Source organism: Chrysemys picta, chromosome 7 (genome assembly GCF_011386835.1).
Source record: "Chrysemys picta bellii isolate R12L10 chromosome 7, ASM1138683v2, whole genome shotgun sequence".
Lineage (NCBI taxonomy): Eukaryota > Metazoa > Chordata > Testudines > Emydidae > Chrysemys > Chrysemys picta.
In genome coordinates, this window is record NC_088797.1 from 127566287 (window position 1) to 127582491 (window position 16205).

General features: G+C 38.3%; 1 protein-coding gene across 8 annotated transcripts in view; it reads left to right on the forward strand.

The window, feature by feature from the left end:
- LCOR (ligand dependent nuclear receptor corepressor) overlaps window positions 1-15729 on the forward strand; it is a 92136-nt gene extending 76407 nt beyond the window's left edge. For all 8 annotated transcript variants that reach the window (XM_065552696.1, XM_065552698.1, XM_065552695.1 and 5 more), the window contains 2 exons: window positions 1991-2084; window positions 6058-15729. In XM_065552696.1, coding sequence (XP_065408768.1) covers window positions 1991-2084; window positions 6058-7027 — 1064 coding nt within the window. In that variant the 3' untranslated portion in view covers window positions 7028-15729. The remainder of the gene's footprint in view (window positions 1-1990; window positions 2085-6057) is intronic.
- The last annotated feature ends 476 nt before the right edge of the window (window positions 15730-16205 follow it).

Here is a 16205-nt window from a genome sequence, read left to right on the forward strand (position 1 = left end):
ATAATGAATGTGGCAAAAAACCCTATTGTAATGATGTATTTAACAGACTCTCTTGGAGCAGTTCCAGTGGTGCCATTTTGGTATATCTTTGTTTTGAAGGAGTGTAGGGGGAAATTAGATGATTCATAGCTATCCCCCTGTGGCTAATGATGGGGAACACTCTGAAGGATCCCCCTCACCCTCATGTCGTGGTGACCCTCCTGGCAGAGGGGGGATGGATGTGGCTTCCTTTGAAGCAGTCATGCTCCATGACTACACTTAAAACACGACAATGGTGCAGCTGCAGTGTTGTAGCACTTCAGTGTAGACACTACTTACACCGATGGGAGAGTTCTCCTGTCATTGCTCGGAATTCACTTCCCCAAGAGGTGGTAGCTAAGAATTCTTCCATCCACCTAGCACTGCCTCCACCGGGGGATAGGTCAGTATAGCTACATCTCTGTGGGGGCGAAAGGGGGGGGGGATTTTCACACCCCTGAGAAACGCAGTTATGCCGATGTAAATTCCTGGTGTAGACCAGCCCTTAGTAGATTTGCTTGAGAAGGGAATGCTGTTTCACTATGTTATTGTACTTCTATAAACACATTGTGTCTGGGTATTGCTACATTCAAAACTAGAAGCCTGTTTACTTAAATTTGGATTATGCTACATTTCCAAACAGAGTGTATAGAACAATGTGCTGAAAGAGGAGGGGCTGGGAAATAAAACAAAATACATATATGTCACATGGGCAGTTTGAGACAACCTGAGAACTCCCCTGCATTTTAATATATTTCATCATGAACATAAGAATTGATAGGTTTCAGAGTAGCAGCCGTGTTAGTCTGTATCCGCAAAAAGAACAGGAGGACTTGTGGCACCTTAGAGACTAACAAATTTATTAGAGCATAAGCTTTCGTGGACTACAGCCTTCTTCTTCGGATGCATACAGAGCTCTGTATGTCCACGAAAGCTTATGCTCTAATAAATTGGTTAGTCTCTAAGGTGCCACAAGTACTCCTGTTCTTTTTATAAGAATTGATGGTACTTATTCAAGCTAGACATACCATGGGCAAGTAGCTGTGGTAACTCTCCTCTTTGCCTTGCCCATAAGCCCCATGTTTCAGAGTTGCCAGTAATCTCAGGCATCTGGGCTTGTCTCACAAAAAGTTGTTTTTATTACAAATGGCCAAAGTCTCCCATTGTTTCCAATGGGATTGAGGTCAGGCTTTCCTTAGCAAAGATGGCTTCCCCATTCTCTGTGGTCTGGAAACTGGTCAGGAAACTTTTTAATGTTAGGAAATGTGTATGTGAAGTGGGGGAACAGAGAGGGAGATTGAGGTGTGAGGGACAAGAGAATATGGAGGGAGGCATGGGAATGGAAAGGAACAAGAATGTGGTTGTAGCAGGAAACTGTTCTGGGGCATGGAGTATGTGGAGGGAGGCAGAAAAGGGAGAGGTTGACAGCTTCCCCACTGGGACACTTCATCATGGAGTAGGAGAGAAAGGTAAAGTTGCATTCCTAGCAGTTGAACAGGGAGCTTGCATTTCTGGGTGTTCATTTGCGATTGAATTATCCCATGCAAATTCCCCATGGGCCCAGAAATCCAGAGTCAGACCAAAAAGCAAAGAATTTTTAACCCTTATATTAAAGCCGATATCATGATTTTTTGGGAGTCTTATTCTTGATTTTGGAACCTTTTGTGTTTGGTGATGCTGTAGTATGCATCTAACTGTTAACATTATCTGGTGCTCTAGTCCTTTTCCTCTCCTAGTAAAGAGAAGTCAATTCTGCCAAACTCTGCCAGTCTATGTAGTGACTGCGATGAGGACTAAAAGGAAGCCATCATGTGTAACCAAATTGGGAAGTGACTCCAACTCTCCAGTGATGAAAAGCCAGTGTGTTAAGCCACTGTACCATCTAGTCCCCCAACATGTTTATTTTACCTAAGGGAAATTACAGTTTGCTCCTGCTTCTTTTCCTCCTCAAGTGATTCTTATGTCTCTGCAGACGGAGTGCTTGATCTGTCCACTAAGAAAAGTCCTTGTGCCGGCAGCACCTCTCTGAGCCATTCTCCAGCCAGCTCCAGTACTGCAGGGAATGGGTAAGGGAAAACAGCTTACTACCATTTTTAAAAATAATTGATTTTATTTGATTTAGCATAAATTTATACCAGTTGCCTCCTGGTAACTGCTACCGATTAATTTTGGTTTTAACCTTTTGGAGTAACGAGTATTTTATTATGGGCCTTTTGCAAAAAATACCTTCTTCCCACCTGCCAAATAAAAGCTTGATTGTTAACCAGGACAGGTTTAAAAAAAAAATTAATTTTAGAATTCAGTACTGCTGGTTCTTTGATTTCCCCTCACCTTCTTGTTGGGTTCAGTGCTAGCAGTGTGAGTGTAGGTGAAAACTCACTCTCCCCTTAAGCTATGAAGACTGCATTTTTGCAGTATAATTTAGAGATTGGAGCTTTTAACACAACAATCTGGAAAAATTTTGGGGGGGGGGTAAAAGTTTTTTGGATAGTGAATGAAACTGAACTTTATTAGACAAGATTTACTACATTTTTTTTTTTTTGGTACTTTCTTCTAACATTGTTGTCAAAGCACTAAAAATGTTTAGCAGTTCAGAAGACATAAATTGTGGGTCGTTATTGTTGATGCATCTTATGGAGGGGTAACTTGTAACTGCCTGATAGTATGAGAGAGACAATCTGGGTGAGGTAATAACTTTTATTGGACAAGCTTCTGTTGGTGAAAGAGGCTTGCTTTTGAGTTACACACCGCTTTTCTTCAGGTCTGAAAAAGGTACTCAGAGAGTGGCAGCTAAATACAAAATGGAACTGATCGTTTATCATAAGTAGTTAACACATATTCTAAGAGACCATTCAAGGTGAAGTGGCCTGTTAATACCTCCGCTGTCAAGGACAAAAAAAATGGGGTTAGTGGGTTACAGTGTCTTTATTAAAATCATGATTTTTGGTGTCTAACAAAGTTATGAATTTAAGCTCCCAAGCTCGTCTTTTGAAGGTGTAGTTTAGGTTTCCTCTGAGGATGAGAATGAGAGGTGAGTTATGCAGTGATAGTTTTGTGAAAAGTGTTCGCCCACAGGTGATAGGGTGTTTCTGTTTTTATCACTTTTCTGTGTGATTTCATTGGAGAGCATAGTAATTGTCTGGTTTCATGTACATAGTTGTTGGGGGTATTGATCATAAAAGCAGTGGAGATATGTCTGCAAGTGTTTCATCTGTTGTTTTGGCAGGGTCTGGTGCTGCTTTGGTTGGTGTCTCCTGGTCTGTGAGAAGCTTGCTTCTGATGATGATCATTCCTTAGGCAAGGTAGAGGCATTGCTTGAAGGCCAGAAGAGGGGATTTGGGAAAGATTTCTCTCAGGGAGTGGTCCCCATGAAGTATGGGTTGTAATTGTTTAATGGGCCACGTCACCTTAAATGGTCTCTTTGAATGTGTTAACTACTTATGCTAAACAATCTGTTCTGCCTTGAATTTAGCTGTGACACTCTGAGTACCTTTCTCAGACCTGAAGAAGAGCTGTGCATAGCTCAAAAGCTTGTCTCTTTCCCAAACAGAAGTTTGTCAATAAAAGCTATAACTTCATCCACCTGGTCTTTCTAATATCCTGAGACCAAACAGGGCTACAACGCTGCTAGCATTAGCACAGCTTAAATGAGGACACACAGAAAGTCAATTTAAACAGCACCCTTGCAGAAATTAGTTCCAGGTACCAGAGAATATTCTATCAGCAAATCTAGTTTTAAACTACAGATTTCTCATGATTATGGCTGTATATGTCTAGTGACCCTGTATGCTCAGATAGGAACAAGGCACTTGCACTAGGTGGTAGGCTGGGAGTCAAAGGGATTCGGGGTGTTAACAATGGGATTTTGCCTCGAGAACTTGCCTTGAGCAGAGAACACTTACATAGTGGAATATAGAAATAAATATTTTAGCCAGTTTGCCTAAAGAATACTTAATTGTTGGATTTAGCTTTATGAAAGTTGCTGGATTTTTAATTACTAAAAAAACTAGTACTGGCAGCCATCGACGTGACTAACCTCCTAAACTGTATCTTTTGATGAAGGTTGCATTTACTGTGTTTCCTCTTAAAGCCTTATTACTAGGTATTAAAAAGGAATAATCTCAAGTACTTGCTTGTATAGTTCCCCATTTACCACGTTAGTAGTTTTAAACTTTTTTCTAACTCTAAAATAAATCTTTCCCAGCAACTCGTCTGTTTCAATTCAGAAAAGATTATTTCAATCTCTGTTCTCCTATTTTGAAGGCATCAGAAGCTAACATGGCTCTGACCACCTGCTTCCTTGTTTGTACGTCAAAGGGTAGCCAGAATACAGCATGTGGAGACTATAGGCCCCAACATCCCATGCTGTGTCCTGATCAGAGCTGTTGGAATCAAGAAAAAGCATTGCATACTGACACCTATAGTTTCCTTCACATTTGTGTTGCAAATGAGGGTGACTGCAGTCTGCTCTGTTTAATGCAAATTAGCTCTGTCTCCTTAGCAAGCTGTCAATGCTTTCTTAACTTTGGGAAAATTGGGGCATCCTCAGGGGTGGTTTACTAGTTCATTGGTACAGAGCCAGTAGGCAGCGCACGTTGTTTATCTGACGGTCCATCAGAAATAGTAGCGGTATCTTCTTCAGTTCTTTGCGAGTGATGGATTTTATTCAGAATCTACGTGGACTCTTGTTACCTGATTATAATTTTTAAGGCCTGTCAGATTCTGGAGGGAGATTAGCAGTATACCTTTTAAGCACCATGTGGGTTGCAAATGTCAGCTAAAAGGGAATAACATAAGAGATATTTAGAGTAAGGACAATCTAAAATGCAACGTTCCAAAAGTATTAGTGCAGTTTTTCTATAGAATTTGCTATCCTTGAATAAGCCATTCTTGCTCTGAACCGGGATGGCTTCACACCACGTTAATATCCCAGAGCTTCAAAATGTAATTGCTTCTTCCTGACATGCTTTTGCAGTCTCTTCTTTCAACTAATATCTGTCTTGAATATGGAAAGGTTTTAGGGTTTGTGTGTTTGTTTAGCTACTTTATTGTGGACCAATATAATTTGGTTTACAGTATTCTAAAAATTACCTTAAATAAGCATTCCTTGCTACAGGAATGCTCTTTGGAAAAAAAGCATTTAAAAACAAAAACAAATGTTTTGATTTGATACTCTAAATTAACATTTTTATATTTAAAAAACACTGATTTTCCTATTACTAACCCCTGATCTGGACTAAAATTTGTAGAGCACGAACCTGAATAACTGTTCTGGAGGTAAGAAAAGACCATTTCTTCTAGCCTTGATGTATATCAAACAGAGAATCAGGAACATGTATTTATGCAGCTAGTTGTATTTAAAAGGAATCAGTGTGGTAAGTCTGGTGTAATGTAGTGTTTTTCTTTGTGATCTGCAATATTCCAGTTCTTACATTTAGTGTTTACTACAAGTTAAGCAAATTCCTTGGAGTTCTGCTAAGCGTTTTTACATTGAGCAGCTACTCTTGCTTGTATGTGATGTAAGCAAACAACTTCCAAGGTTTCCTCCAATGTGTTGATACTGCAGGTGGCTGTGGTTTTTGTGTGTTGAATATGTTGCATTTGGTATCACTTTTGTATCACTCTTTTATTACTGTACTTGTTTAGTGGTAACGTCACAATAGTAACACAGTCGTGTATAGATCTATGAAGACTGACTATTACTTTGTAATTTATAATTAAGGTGCTATTTTCAGACGCTTGCGCGCGAAGCCTTTTCTACTCCGAGAATTTGTGAACCCAACCAGAGACCAGGCAGCAGCTTTCATTTTTCTTTGCCCAAAAAGCTTCTCTTTTTTTGCGAACAAGTTTTAAAACTGACTGATGCTGAGACTTTAAAAAAATAAATAAATAAATAAATAATAATAATAGAGACAAAAATAAATAACACAAAAAGTGATGTTACCCAAGCAAGGCCTTCTAATAAAGGAGTGGCCCCCTCACCCATCCCTCCCTACCTGTGCAAGTCCTGCTCACATCAGTTTCCTTCCATCCAATTAGGCGACCTGGGAGACCCAGCCAGCACCATCCAGAGGGACTTCGGAGTGGTGATGGGGTACCTCCAAGAAGCTTGCAAGATGGAACCAGGGAAGCTTATGGCCACTCCACATCTCTTAAAGTTCCACTGGCTCGATCACTACAGATTAGCGAAGAACTGCTGAGCAGAAACCAGTTTTCTACAGCTGCCAGCCATGGGCCATCTGGACTGCAGAATCATGGACAGCACTTAATATTATCCAGGGAGGCTTCTTGGGCAAAACCACACTATGAATTCAATTTCAGCCGCATGAAATTCAGGGGAAATGGTGCACTCAGCAACATCAGTGACCTTCCTTTTCTTACAGAAAACTCTGCCTTTCAAAAAATGGCACTTCATACTAAACAGGATGGGAAAAAGGATGTGAGCCATTCATCTCCTGTGGATTTAAAGATACCACAAGTTCGAGGCATGGACCTTTCATGGGAGTCCCGCACTGGTGACCAGTACAGCTATAGCTCTTTGGTAATGGGTTCACAAACGGAGAGCGCGCTTAGTAAAAAGTTAAGGGCTATCCTTCCAAAACAAAACAGGAGAAGTTTGCTGGATGCTGGACCAGATTCCTGGGGCTCAGATGCTGAGCAGTCTACCTCTGGACAGCCATATCCCACCTCTGATCAAGAGGGAGATCCTGGCTCCAAGCAACCTAGGAAGAAAAGAGGGAGATACAGACAGTACAACAGCGAGATACTGGAGGAAGCAATCTCTGTGGTTATGAGTGGGAAAATGAGTGTTTCCAAAGCTCAGAGTATTTATGGGATTCCCCACAGTACACTGGAGTACAAAGTTAAAGAGAGGCTGGGCACTTTGAAAAACCCTCCAAAGAAAAAAATGAAATTAATGAGGTCGGAGGGGCAGGATGTTTCAATAAAGATGGAATTAGATCCCCAGGGAGAGGCAGCACAAAGTGCGAATGAATCAAAAGATGAATAGGGATGTTGTAGAGTGCCAATTACTTTACAGACTGGGTGAGCACTACTGCATTGTTCAGCTACTACTGAGTGCACCTGACTCCCCTCTGTTTACTGTGACACTTGCTCCTTTGCAGTTTAGCATGAGACTCTTGTGGGCACAGGTGAAAGGTGTGCTCCGAATGTTGCATAGTTGTAAATTTTCTGGCCCAGTGTGGCTCAGATCCTTTTTCTTTCTTTCTTTCTTTTTTTTTTTTTGCCTTTTGCATGTTTCTCTATTGTTCTATGGAGAATTGAGTTACCTCACAAAGAATGCAGACATGTGGAAGTAGACTCCTTGCCTGTGGAGCCTGTACTTTTTTTCTTTTCTTTTTTTTTTTCCTTCATATTTGCCTTTCAAAACCAAGTCCACTCTGTGAAACTGATTCTCTCTAATGCCAGACATTTTTGAATGAGAATCAAACTACTTTTTATAATAATTTGAAAAGCTTCACAAATTCTTCAGAACTCTTTTTTCCCCCTTCTTGGATCCAGTTGATTGAAGAATTAAACTAACACAAGCTCTTTAGGAATGGCAAATCTCTTGAACTTGGAGATGGGTAATCAATTGGGTCTAATTAGGCTTTTGCCATTTTCTTTCTAAATTAATTTACCATTAGCAGTCTGCTTAGTGCTCACCCAGAGGGGAGGGGTGGGAAACTTACATACACTACCTTCAGAATACTTTGGTTAACCACTTTGTAACACTACCTTCGCTGTAATTTTGTTTGATATTTTATAAAGGTGAGATTTAGACTCACCTGTTTGAGGATGTAGCCTTATCTCACGGAAGACAAGCTCCTTTTAGTCGGGAGCAGTCAGGGTACACTAAATGATGTATTGGGGTATGCCTCATTTTAACAAAACTATGGTTCTTTGTAACCTGTCACTTTTTACAGACTTGATTCTGAGTTTACTAAACTGCGGTTCCAACAACTAGGTTAAATGACTCTAAACTGGGGAGTGGGGGTACGCGTAACAAATTACTGTGATCTTGCGTAAAACACAACAGTGATCTCATAAACTTTACAACCTCTCTAGTCTGCCCAAATATCCACATTAATGAAGGATCTGTGTTAATGTTCAGGGAAGAAATAAAAACACACCGGTAGCCTGATCTGATTTAGGCTCCACATCATATCTAGCTGTAATACTGTCAGGGTTGAACACCCAATGAGTGTTTCCTTTTTAAATACTACAGTTGCCAGTAGCAGGAAATGTTCTCTCATATCCTGCATTTCTTTGTTTTACTTTTACCTGGTGTTGATTTGATAGTGGTTTAGCACACACTAGTGTTAGCAGTTAAACATCATATAAACACTCCATAAACCACAAGTCCAATTGTTTTTAGTATGGTGATATTTTTATCGTTCTATAGATTCAGGATACATTTTGTACAATACTCTTGTCTTTGATCATTTCTGCTGGAGTGATCAGTCACCAGATAAAGCTCACTGGACTTATTACAATTTGACAAAATCAGAATTGCTGGTTCTTCAGGTGGAAACAATTTAGTCTTAATTTAAACTTGTGCAAAAGGTTTGTAGGACCACTATTTCCCCAGTTGCACAACCAAAAGAAGTGTTGGAATTTGTGTGTGAGAGAGCATTAAGCACTGTTGGTGATTGAAAGTGGATACTAAAAAGTTCATGGGAAGATGGCCTCCGTAGCCCCAGGGCTACTGAATGAATTCTGGAGCAGTTAATTCAATTAGCCTTCTTTTGTTTATATTTTTTTTCCAGCAACCTATTCTGTTCAAAGGTTAGGCACACCATTGCTGTCGTTTTAAATATGCACTGCTCATTCTTGAGATGGTCGGGGCTTTTGGCCCAGCTGTGCTTTGTTTTTGTTTTTTACTGAATGTCAACACTCAAAAGTCTGGTTCCTCATAGAGATCTAGCTGCCATCTCATCATTTAAAGCAGTTGTAAGCTCAGTAGCAGTATATAAACTCTGCAATATAGTCCAGTTTATCTGGAGATTGCAATAAAAGTGCACTGTTAAATGTGTGATTTCATCTGCTGTTGGAGGTTATAGTGGAAGGTTTGCTGCAAGCTAAAAATGTTACACTTGCATAGAGTTTTACTGTTCAGAGAGGTTTAACCTTTTGCGGTTGTCTTTATTTAAGTGGTGTATGAGTTGAGTTTTATTGCAGTGCACGTGGAGTGCTCATTTACTCACCTCAATATTTTGTGTGTGTCTGTTTAAGTGGATGACAATCGTGCAGCAGAAGAATGGTGTGCCTACCCTTGAATGCTGCAGTTTAAAAAGAGAACTTGTCTTGCATCAGTTCAGACTGTAGGCTAAGAATTGTAAATAGATAGTGAAAAGTGAAGTACTCTTATTATTTGCTTTGGTTAGAAAGTGAATTTTAAAAACAAACCAAACGCTTATCTTTCTCAGATTAAATGTCCTGAGACCTGAAGATTGTAATATTCATGTCTGCGAAGCTTTTAAACATTACACTTGAGATCTGTGATCATTTAATATTCAGGTAATCTTTCTTTTCTGAGAAGCTTTTGAACAACCATATTTCCTCCAAAGGTCTCTGTTTAAAAAGAAAAAAGGAAAAAAAAAAGTGTAGATTATTTTTTAAGCACTAATTGCATTACATTGGTAACTGCAATATAAAATAGCCATTATTGTTTTGTGAAGCATGGTTGAGATTAGTTAGTGGTCCCTTTTAAAATTTCATGAGCCTCTCAAAAAAATAAAAACAATTAAAAAAAGCTGCTGAATATTCAAAAGATATATATTTTACCTTATTGTAGGTTTTGTAAATTTAGTCTGTAATATTCAGGTGCACCTTTTAATGTTAAATTTTGTTTCAAAGTCCCATCTAACGTATTTTCTCTGAGGTGATTGATCACATGACTGGTATCGCTCTAGTGCTGCAGTGATCCACTGATGTTCAATTTCTTTCTTTCACTCCATATTCTTTACAGGCGCTTTCAGTGTAGCTATCTTCGTAGTATTTGGGATCATTTTAAATATATAATTGGAATTAATGTTTGTCCATTAGCATGCTTAATTTTCTGCTGACTAGCAGTTTGCATGGCCAGAATTCCCAGTTGACCATATTTTGGTGTGGGAAGATGTGGTGGTTCACTGCTGTCTTTATAACAAAGGCTTTGTTTCTCATGTTATTTCTGATAAGTGGATGCTTATGTTATTTGGATCAGTTGGACAGGAGATAGGGCTTAGACCTTGTTCCTCCTGGTGCTTTTGTGGGAGCACAATGTTAACAGAACACAGACAAACTGCTACCCTGTGAAAATCAGGGAGTCTGTAGGAGGCGGCCTTTCAGGTATTTTCAGTCACTAGTTTTCTCTTGTTCCCAAGGGTAACCATCAGATATAGTCATTGGATTCAGCAGTATTGTTGTATAGCACACTGATGATGTAGTTTTCACTTAGCTGAAAGAGGCTGCTGATGACAGCAAGAAACTGTGAATCATATTTGTGGCAGTCTCTGAAAACTAGTTTTTCAGTCCAACTATCATGAAGGAGAATCCCTCTCTCTATTCCCATCCTAGAAAAGTAATGTTCTATTTTGTGTGTATAAAGTTTTAAGAATCAATTTTCATATTGTACTGAAGTTTAGATGTTGCTTGGTAAATCTTTGCTGCAGCATATAATGAAGATGTGGTAGGGGTCCTGGTGTGGAGTTAATTATCGTACAGTTCTGGTGAGCAAGCCCGACATGTATGAAATGTATCTGTTTTTTATTTGGACCTGTAAAATGTAAAAGTGCTTTTTTAGAACTCTAGTGACCTATTACAAATTATTACCTCACTTTCAGCCAGTTGGATCCTCATTCCACAATGTAGTAGGCATTCTTATTGTGGCTGTTACACTTGACTCCAGCTATAAAGAATGGAACATTCCAATTCTATATTGTAGGGGCATGTAGTATTTGGGCTTATTTTATTTCTGGTGTAGAGAGAAGGTCCTCAGAGCCCCATGCAGTCCATTAAAAGCTCAAGTCACAGCTTCCTTTAGAATCACTCATTGCTACTTCTGCATTAGTCAGATGAAGTTCCTAAATAGCAACACAAAAAATGTGCTCTTACTTCTCACTGGCCCCAGGACCCAAACTTTGACTGGCCCATGCTGCCTGCCACTAGACCTGAAATCCAGCCCTAATATTTCCCATTTCAGAACAGAAATGATTCTTAATAAATGTATATGATTGGTGCCTCTTACATGGTAACAAATTCAGCTGCTCAGTCTTGATGTAACTATTATGTACCCTTTTGTTTGTGGTTCTTTCCTGAGTCACATGCCTGAGGGCACTCCTGTCACACAAGAGGCAGCTGCACATATACATTTAGATTGTTCAGGAGCACACAAAGAATGATTTTTGCCAGTGGTCCTGGAACAATTTTTATGGTAGGGGTGCTGAACATGGAAACTCTTATTACTACTGCAAGCCAGGGGGTGTGGCAGCACCCCGAAACCCCTAGTTCCAGTGCTTATGGTTTGTGCTGTGTTTCATGGCAAATCTGCATTTAAAAGAGTCTGTAAACATTTCCTTCAGGGAAGCGCTAAAGAGTAGGTTGGCTTCCTAAAGAAATTGATTAGGGTTTTGTGAAGATAACTGGCAAAATGATCCCCCAGTCCTGGGGTTTACTAAACTCTGTACAAGCCGTAATAACTTATTTGTTCATATCAAATTGTTTTTCAAACTGTACTGAAAAGGATAGTTATACTGGTGTCAGGTGGAAGGGCAAATTCCCAAGTCTTTCTGTTCAGTTTCTTTAGGATTAAGTCTCTCTTCTTGGCTGTCCTCGAGTTTTAGGAGTGGTAGATGAATGTGGCCTGTGAGTGAAGGGAAGGCTGTGCAATTCCCTTGTCTTACCCAAAATGCAGTGTTACCAGAACTAGAACATGGAGAGGTCTTTTTTTTTTTTTTTTAAATAAAGACAGATGCTTAACGCTTTGGTTTAAAGATGATGTACACTAGCTGCAAGTCCAAACTGTATGAAGGAGAATTTATTACATTGTACAGAAAGCTTTATTCGTCACAAAATGATTTTTGTTTTAAATTCTCTGCCAAAACATAGTGGTAACATTGGTATGTTGCCTACATATTCATGAGGGTCAGGAATAACTTGAGGTTTTCCTTAATAGAAATTTCAGCGGTGAGATTTATGCTGGTTTAAGTAAACCCACCTTTTTTTTTCCAAATAAGATTATATTGACTAATGCTAGTATACAAATTATATCTATCAAATTCTCTTTCTGTGACTAGTTTTGGTACTGGTAAGGTTTCCACTGCTTTTGAATTATACTGAAAACTCGAAATTAGATCCTGCAGAAGCTTAAACGTATGCACTGTTAGTTAGTTGCAAGTTCATTTGGAACTATCATATATTGTAATCACTATATTTACTCTTTCAGTATGTAATATATAATTGAATTTTTCATCATATCTTGATGATCGCTAAACAGAAATATTGTAGACACAAAAAATGATCCACAGGTACACTACACAGATACCAAAAAACCCCACAAGCAGTTACATGCATATATTCCAACATCTGTCTTTCACAGATTCTGGGTTTGACTTAGGCAAAAATCTGTGTACCAGTATTACAGCCGTCTTGGATTTCATGTCCTACAAAATTATACCCTTACTCAGGTAATGTCCTGAAAACATTCATTTTAAAATAGCCTTATAGTATCCTCATGAAAATTTCCTAGCCCAGTTGCAAAATCTATTTCCCCACCCTTTTTACAATGATTAAGGATTTTTTAAAATTCTGTCCAGAAAATTTCATTCTCTTTCTAAAAATATATTTTACTTGTCCCTATTAAATGGGTGAGTAGAATTTAGCAAGATTCTTAAGATAATATATTTGCAGATATGTCTGTCTGGGTGAATATGATGGTGGCTGGGGTTAGGATACAGACAGATCCATCAGAAGAGAATTTTCTGTGGTCACTAGCCAGATGAAATCAGATCTAGATATTTTCTCCACCCTAAAATAATGAAGACACCACTAGAGTTACTAATACAGTTTATCAAATACTTGGTGCTACATCTCAAATGTTTTTGCAGGTGATATTTTTATGCTTGGTGGCAGCAAGTCCAGTAAACGTTACTGTCATTATAAAAGCACTTGTCTGACCTATTGTACAATACCGGAAAAGGGATCCTGCAGCACTTTTTTGTGTTCTAATATACTAAAGTCTTAATTTATCTGGTCTTCAGAATCTTAGATACTGTAAATGTTACAATCTAGGATTATTATTAACCATTTGTCATGTCAGATCACAAGCTCTCTTGAGATATTAATCTGTCTTTAAAGAATAATACTACAATATTTTATAGTGTTCAGGCAACTTCTAAATGTATATGCTTGATATTTTAACAAATCATTTCCACAGACCATTTCAGGGCTTGAGATTTGGAATCTGGGGTAACTGGGAGGGAGGAGGGAAATTTCCCAAAATGAAAAATCATTTTAAACCATTGTGTAGTGTTCAGTTTGAAAAATATATCACTAGAAAAATGGGTAGGGATTCTCTCTCCCTTACACCTTCAGGGAATGAGCAGTGTTTAGAATCTTTTGGCTGAAATTCAAGCCTTTTTACCATGTAAATTTTTAATATAAACTCACTGACATGCTTTTTACGTCTGAGGACTGAAAATGGATCTTAATGTTTAAATTGTGGAATGGTCTATTTCTTAAATGAAGGGGGAACATTTTAAAAAAAACTAACTAGATTAGAATACCAGCATTCGTGTGCTTAAGGAATTTTAGTATGTAATAGCAAAGTATTTGATTAAAAACCTAATCTTGAATTGCTAGTCTGTAATTAGGTGCATTCTAATTTAGCAGGTGACTATTCTTTACTTATTGATATGTGATGGGCTTTTTGCAAATAGAAACCTTTATCTGAGTCCCATGTGTTGCTTGTACTGATGGGATGTATGCTTACAGCAGCTTACTGCTGCTTTAAAAAATGTATAAAATATGTTTGGAGTGTTTGCTCATAACTCTTTCTAACCTCCACTTGTTAAATTGTCAGACATTGGTATTTTATCAGTCCGCAATGTAAGTTAAACTAATGTTCTTAGGAATCCAGCTTGTACACACTGTTTAAAAACCCTCAGGGACAGTTTACACACTATCCTCACTCAATTCAGGTACTTGTACTCTATTCTTAAACCTAGCAGTGACTTGTCTTTTGTTTTGCTTTTCTTTTGACGTGCTGATAGCACATCTTTGATGAATGTCAACTTAAAACTCAGTTCAGGTATCCAGGTATAACTCAGCCAAACGGATTTTAAAGCTGCATATTACTCTCCAGCACACAGTGCCTCGGACACTTATAGTGGCATTCTGTATATTCAGTTACTACTGAGCAGATCGCATGGGGGTTCCTGTTAACTATGTATTGTAAGAAATTTCTCTCTCTATATTATATAATATGTATTATATTCTATACATATATATTATATATGTAATCTTAAGCGTATATATTTTAAAATGCCACTACTAGCCAGTGCAGCTAAAGTAAAATACATTCCCAGCTGCTTCTGTAAACTCTACAGGAGCATTTCCTTAATGTGGCTCTTGCTTCTCTTTCACCATAACTACTTCTAAATTCAAGCACCGGTCCTTGGGTGTCTGACCTCTACATTCTAGTTATGCAATGTCTTTAGAGAATTCTGTGCACTGGCCACTGTGATGGAAACCAACGGGCCAGAAGTGCTTTGAGTTTATTAGTAATTGTTCTGCCAAAGTCGGTGTTGTATGACAAGCATGTAAACCTGTCAGATAATCAGCAGAGGTACAAGTCTATAATAGTCTGTATAATCACTACCACATAATTGGAAAGACTAAGCCCCTGACAGGTGTCTCTTTTCTAATGCTGAGCACTAATTCAGAATGTGTTGGCACTTAACAGCTGTAGAGATGGGCCTGTCTGCTGTATCTGCACAGGGGGTGAAATTTTAAGAAAAAATCTGCTTCTCTGTACCTGTAGTAATGTGTCTGCAGTTACAAGTCAGCAACACCTCTGCTTTATTATTTGATACTTTACATCTGAAAAGAGTTCTCTTTCTATTTATGTGACCCATAGTCTTTGACGAGTATGGAAAATGGCATTTCTCTCTGACCTCTAGAAGTTCAAGTGTCATGGGAAAAAATACAGGAACCCCCCCTTTACTCTTATGGACCTCATTTCAATATACTGTTTACAGTTTGACGGAATTGTATAATTTAATATTTCTCTTGTACTGTAGTTTATATTTATTTACAGATTTTTTTGTACTGTGTGATTTGAACTTTTGTTCCTTGCTATGATCAACGTTTTATGTAGTAGAGCACTTATGATCACAAATTAAGGTTTTTGGTTTGATTGCACTACATTAATTTTTTTAATGCAGTTCTGATTTTTTGACTGGACTAAATAAGCTGTGTCTTAATGTATGTGATAAGTACTTTTAAATTTTTAATTCACGTGGTCCATTTATTTTTTTTGCATTGTATGTCAGAAGCGCTAATTCTCTTGTTGTGCATGTGTAAGATTTAATGGCTCCATTGTATTATTTGACCATGTCATTTTGGAAACACATTCCCAGCTGTAACGTTGTGTATGGTAGTTTTCACTGGATGCTAGACTTTTCAAAACCACTATTCTTCTAATAAATTTTGTTGTGAAAAACTTTAAAAGGGTTGTAATTCTGTTGTTTCTAGTGTGTATTTTAAAGTGTCACAATTACAGCCTATGATGTTGTAAAATGTAAATTAAGAAGAATAAAGAGATGCAGAGGGGAAATACAAATGTAAAGGAAATAATTACTGGTAGAGGGATCAAGGTTTGGAGTCTCCATCTGTTTTCTGTAGTAAATAGGATTCCTGATTAAACCTTTTTAGCAGTTGAGTAGAGGATGCATGTGAAAGCTGAAATGCAATCTTGCAGGAATGTCTATTCCCATGATCTCCCGTATTCTAACTAGCTCTCCCTTACGGGTCACCTTAATTTTCTTTCATAGTAAATAATTTATCTAGTGAAGGGAGAGAGTGGTCTCTTTGCAAAATGATGCGGCTGGGCTTATTGAGGATTTACTAATGAATTAGGAGTATACACCATGGTCGTAAATGCCTAGATATAAATACCTGTTTTCTGCTTGTGTGGTTTGACGTGG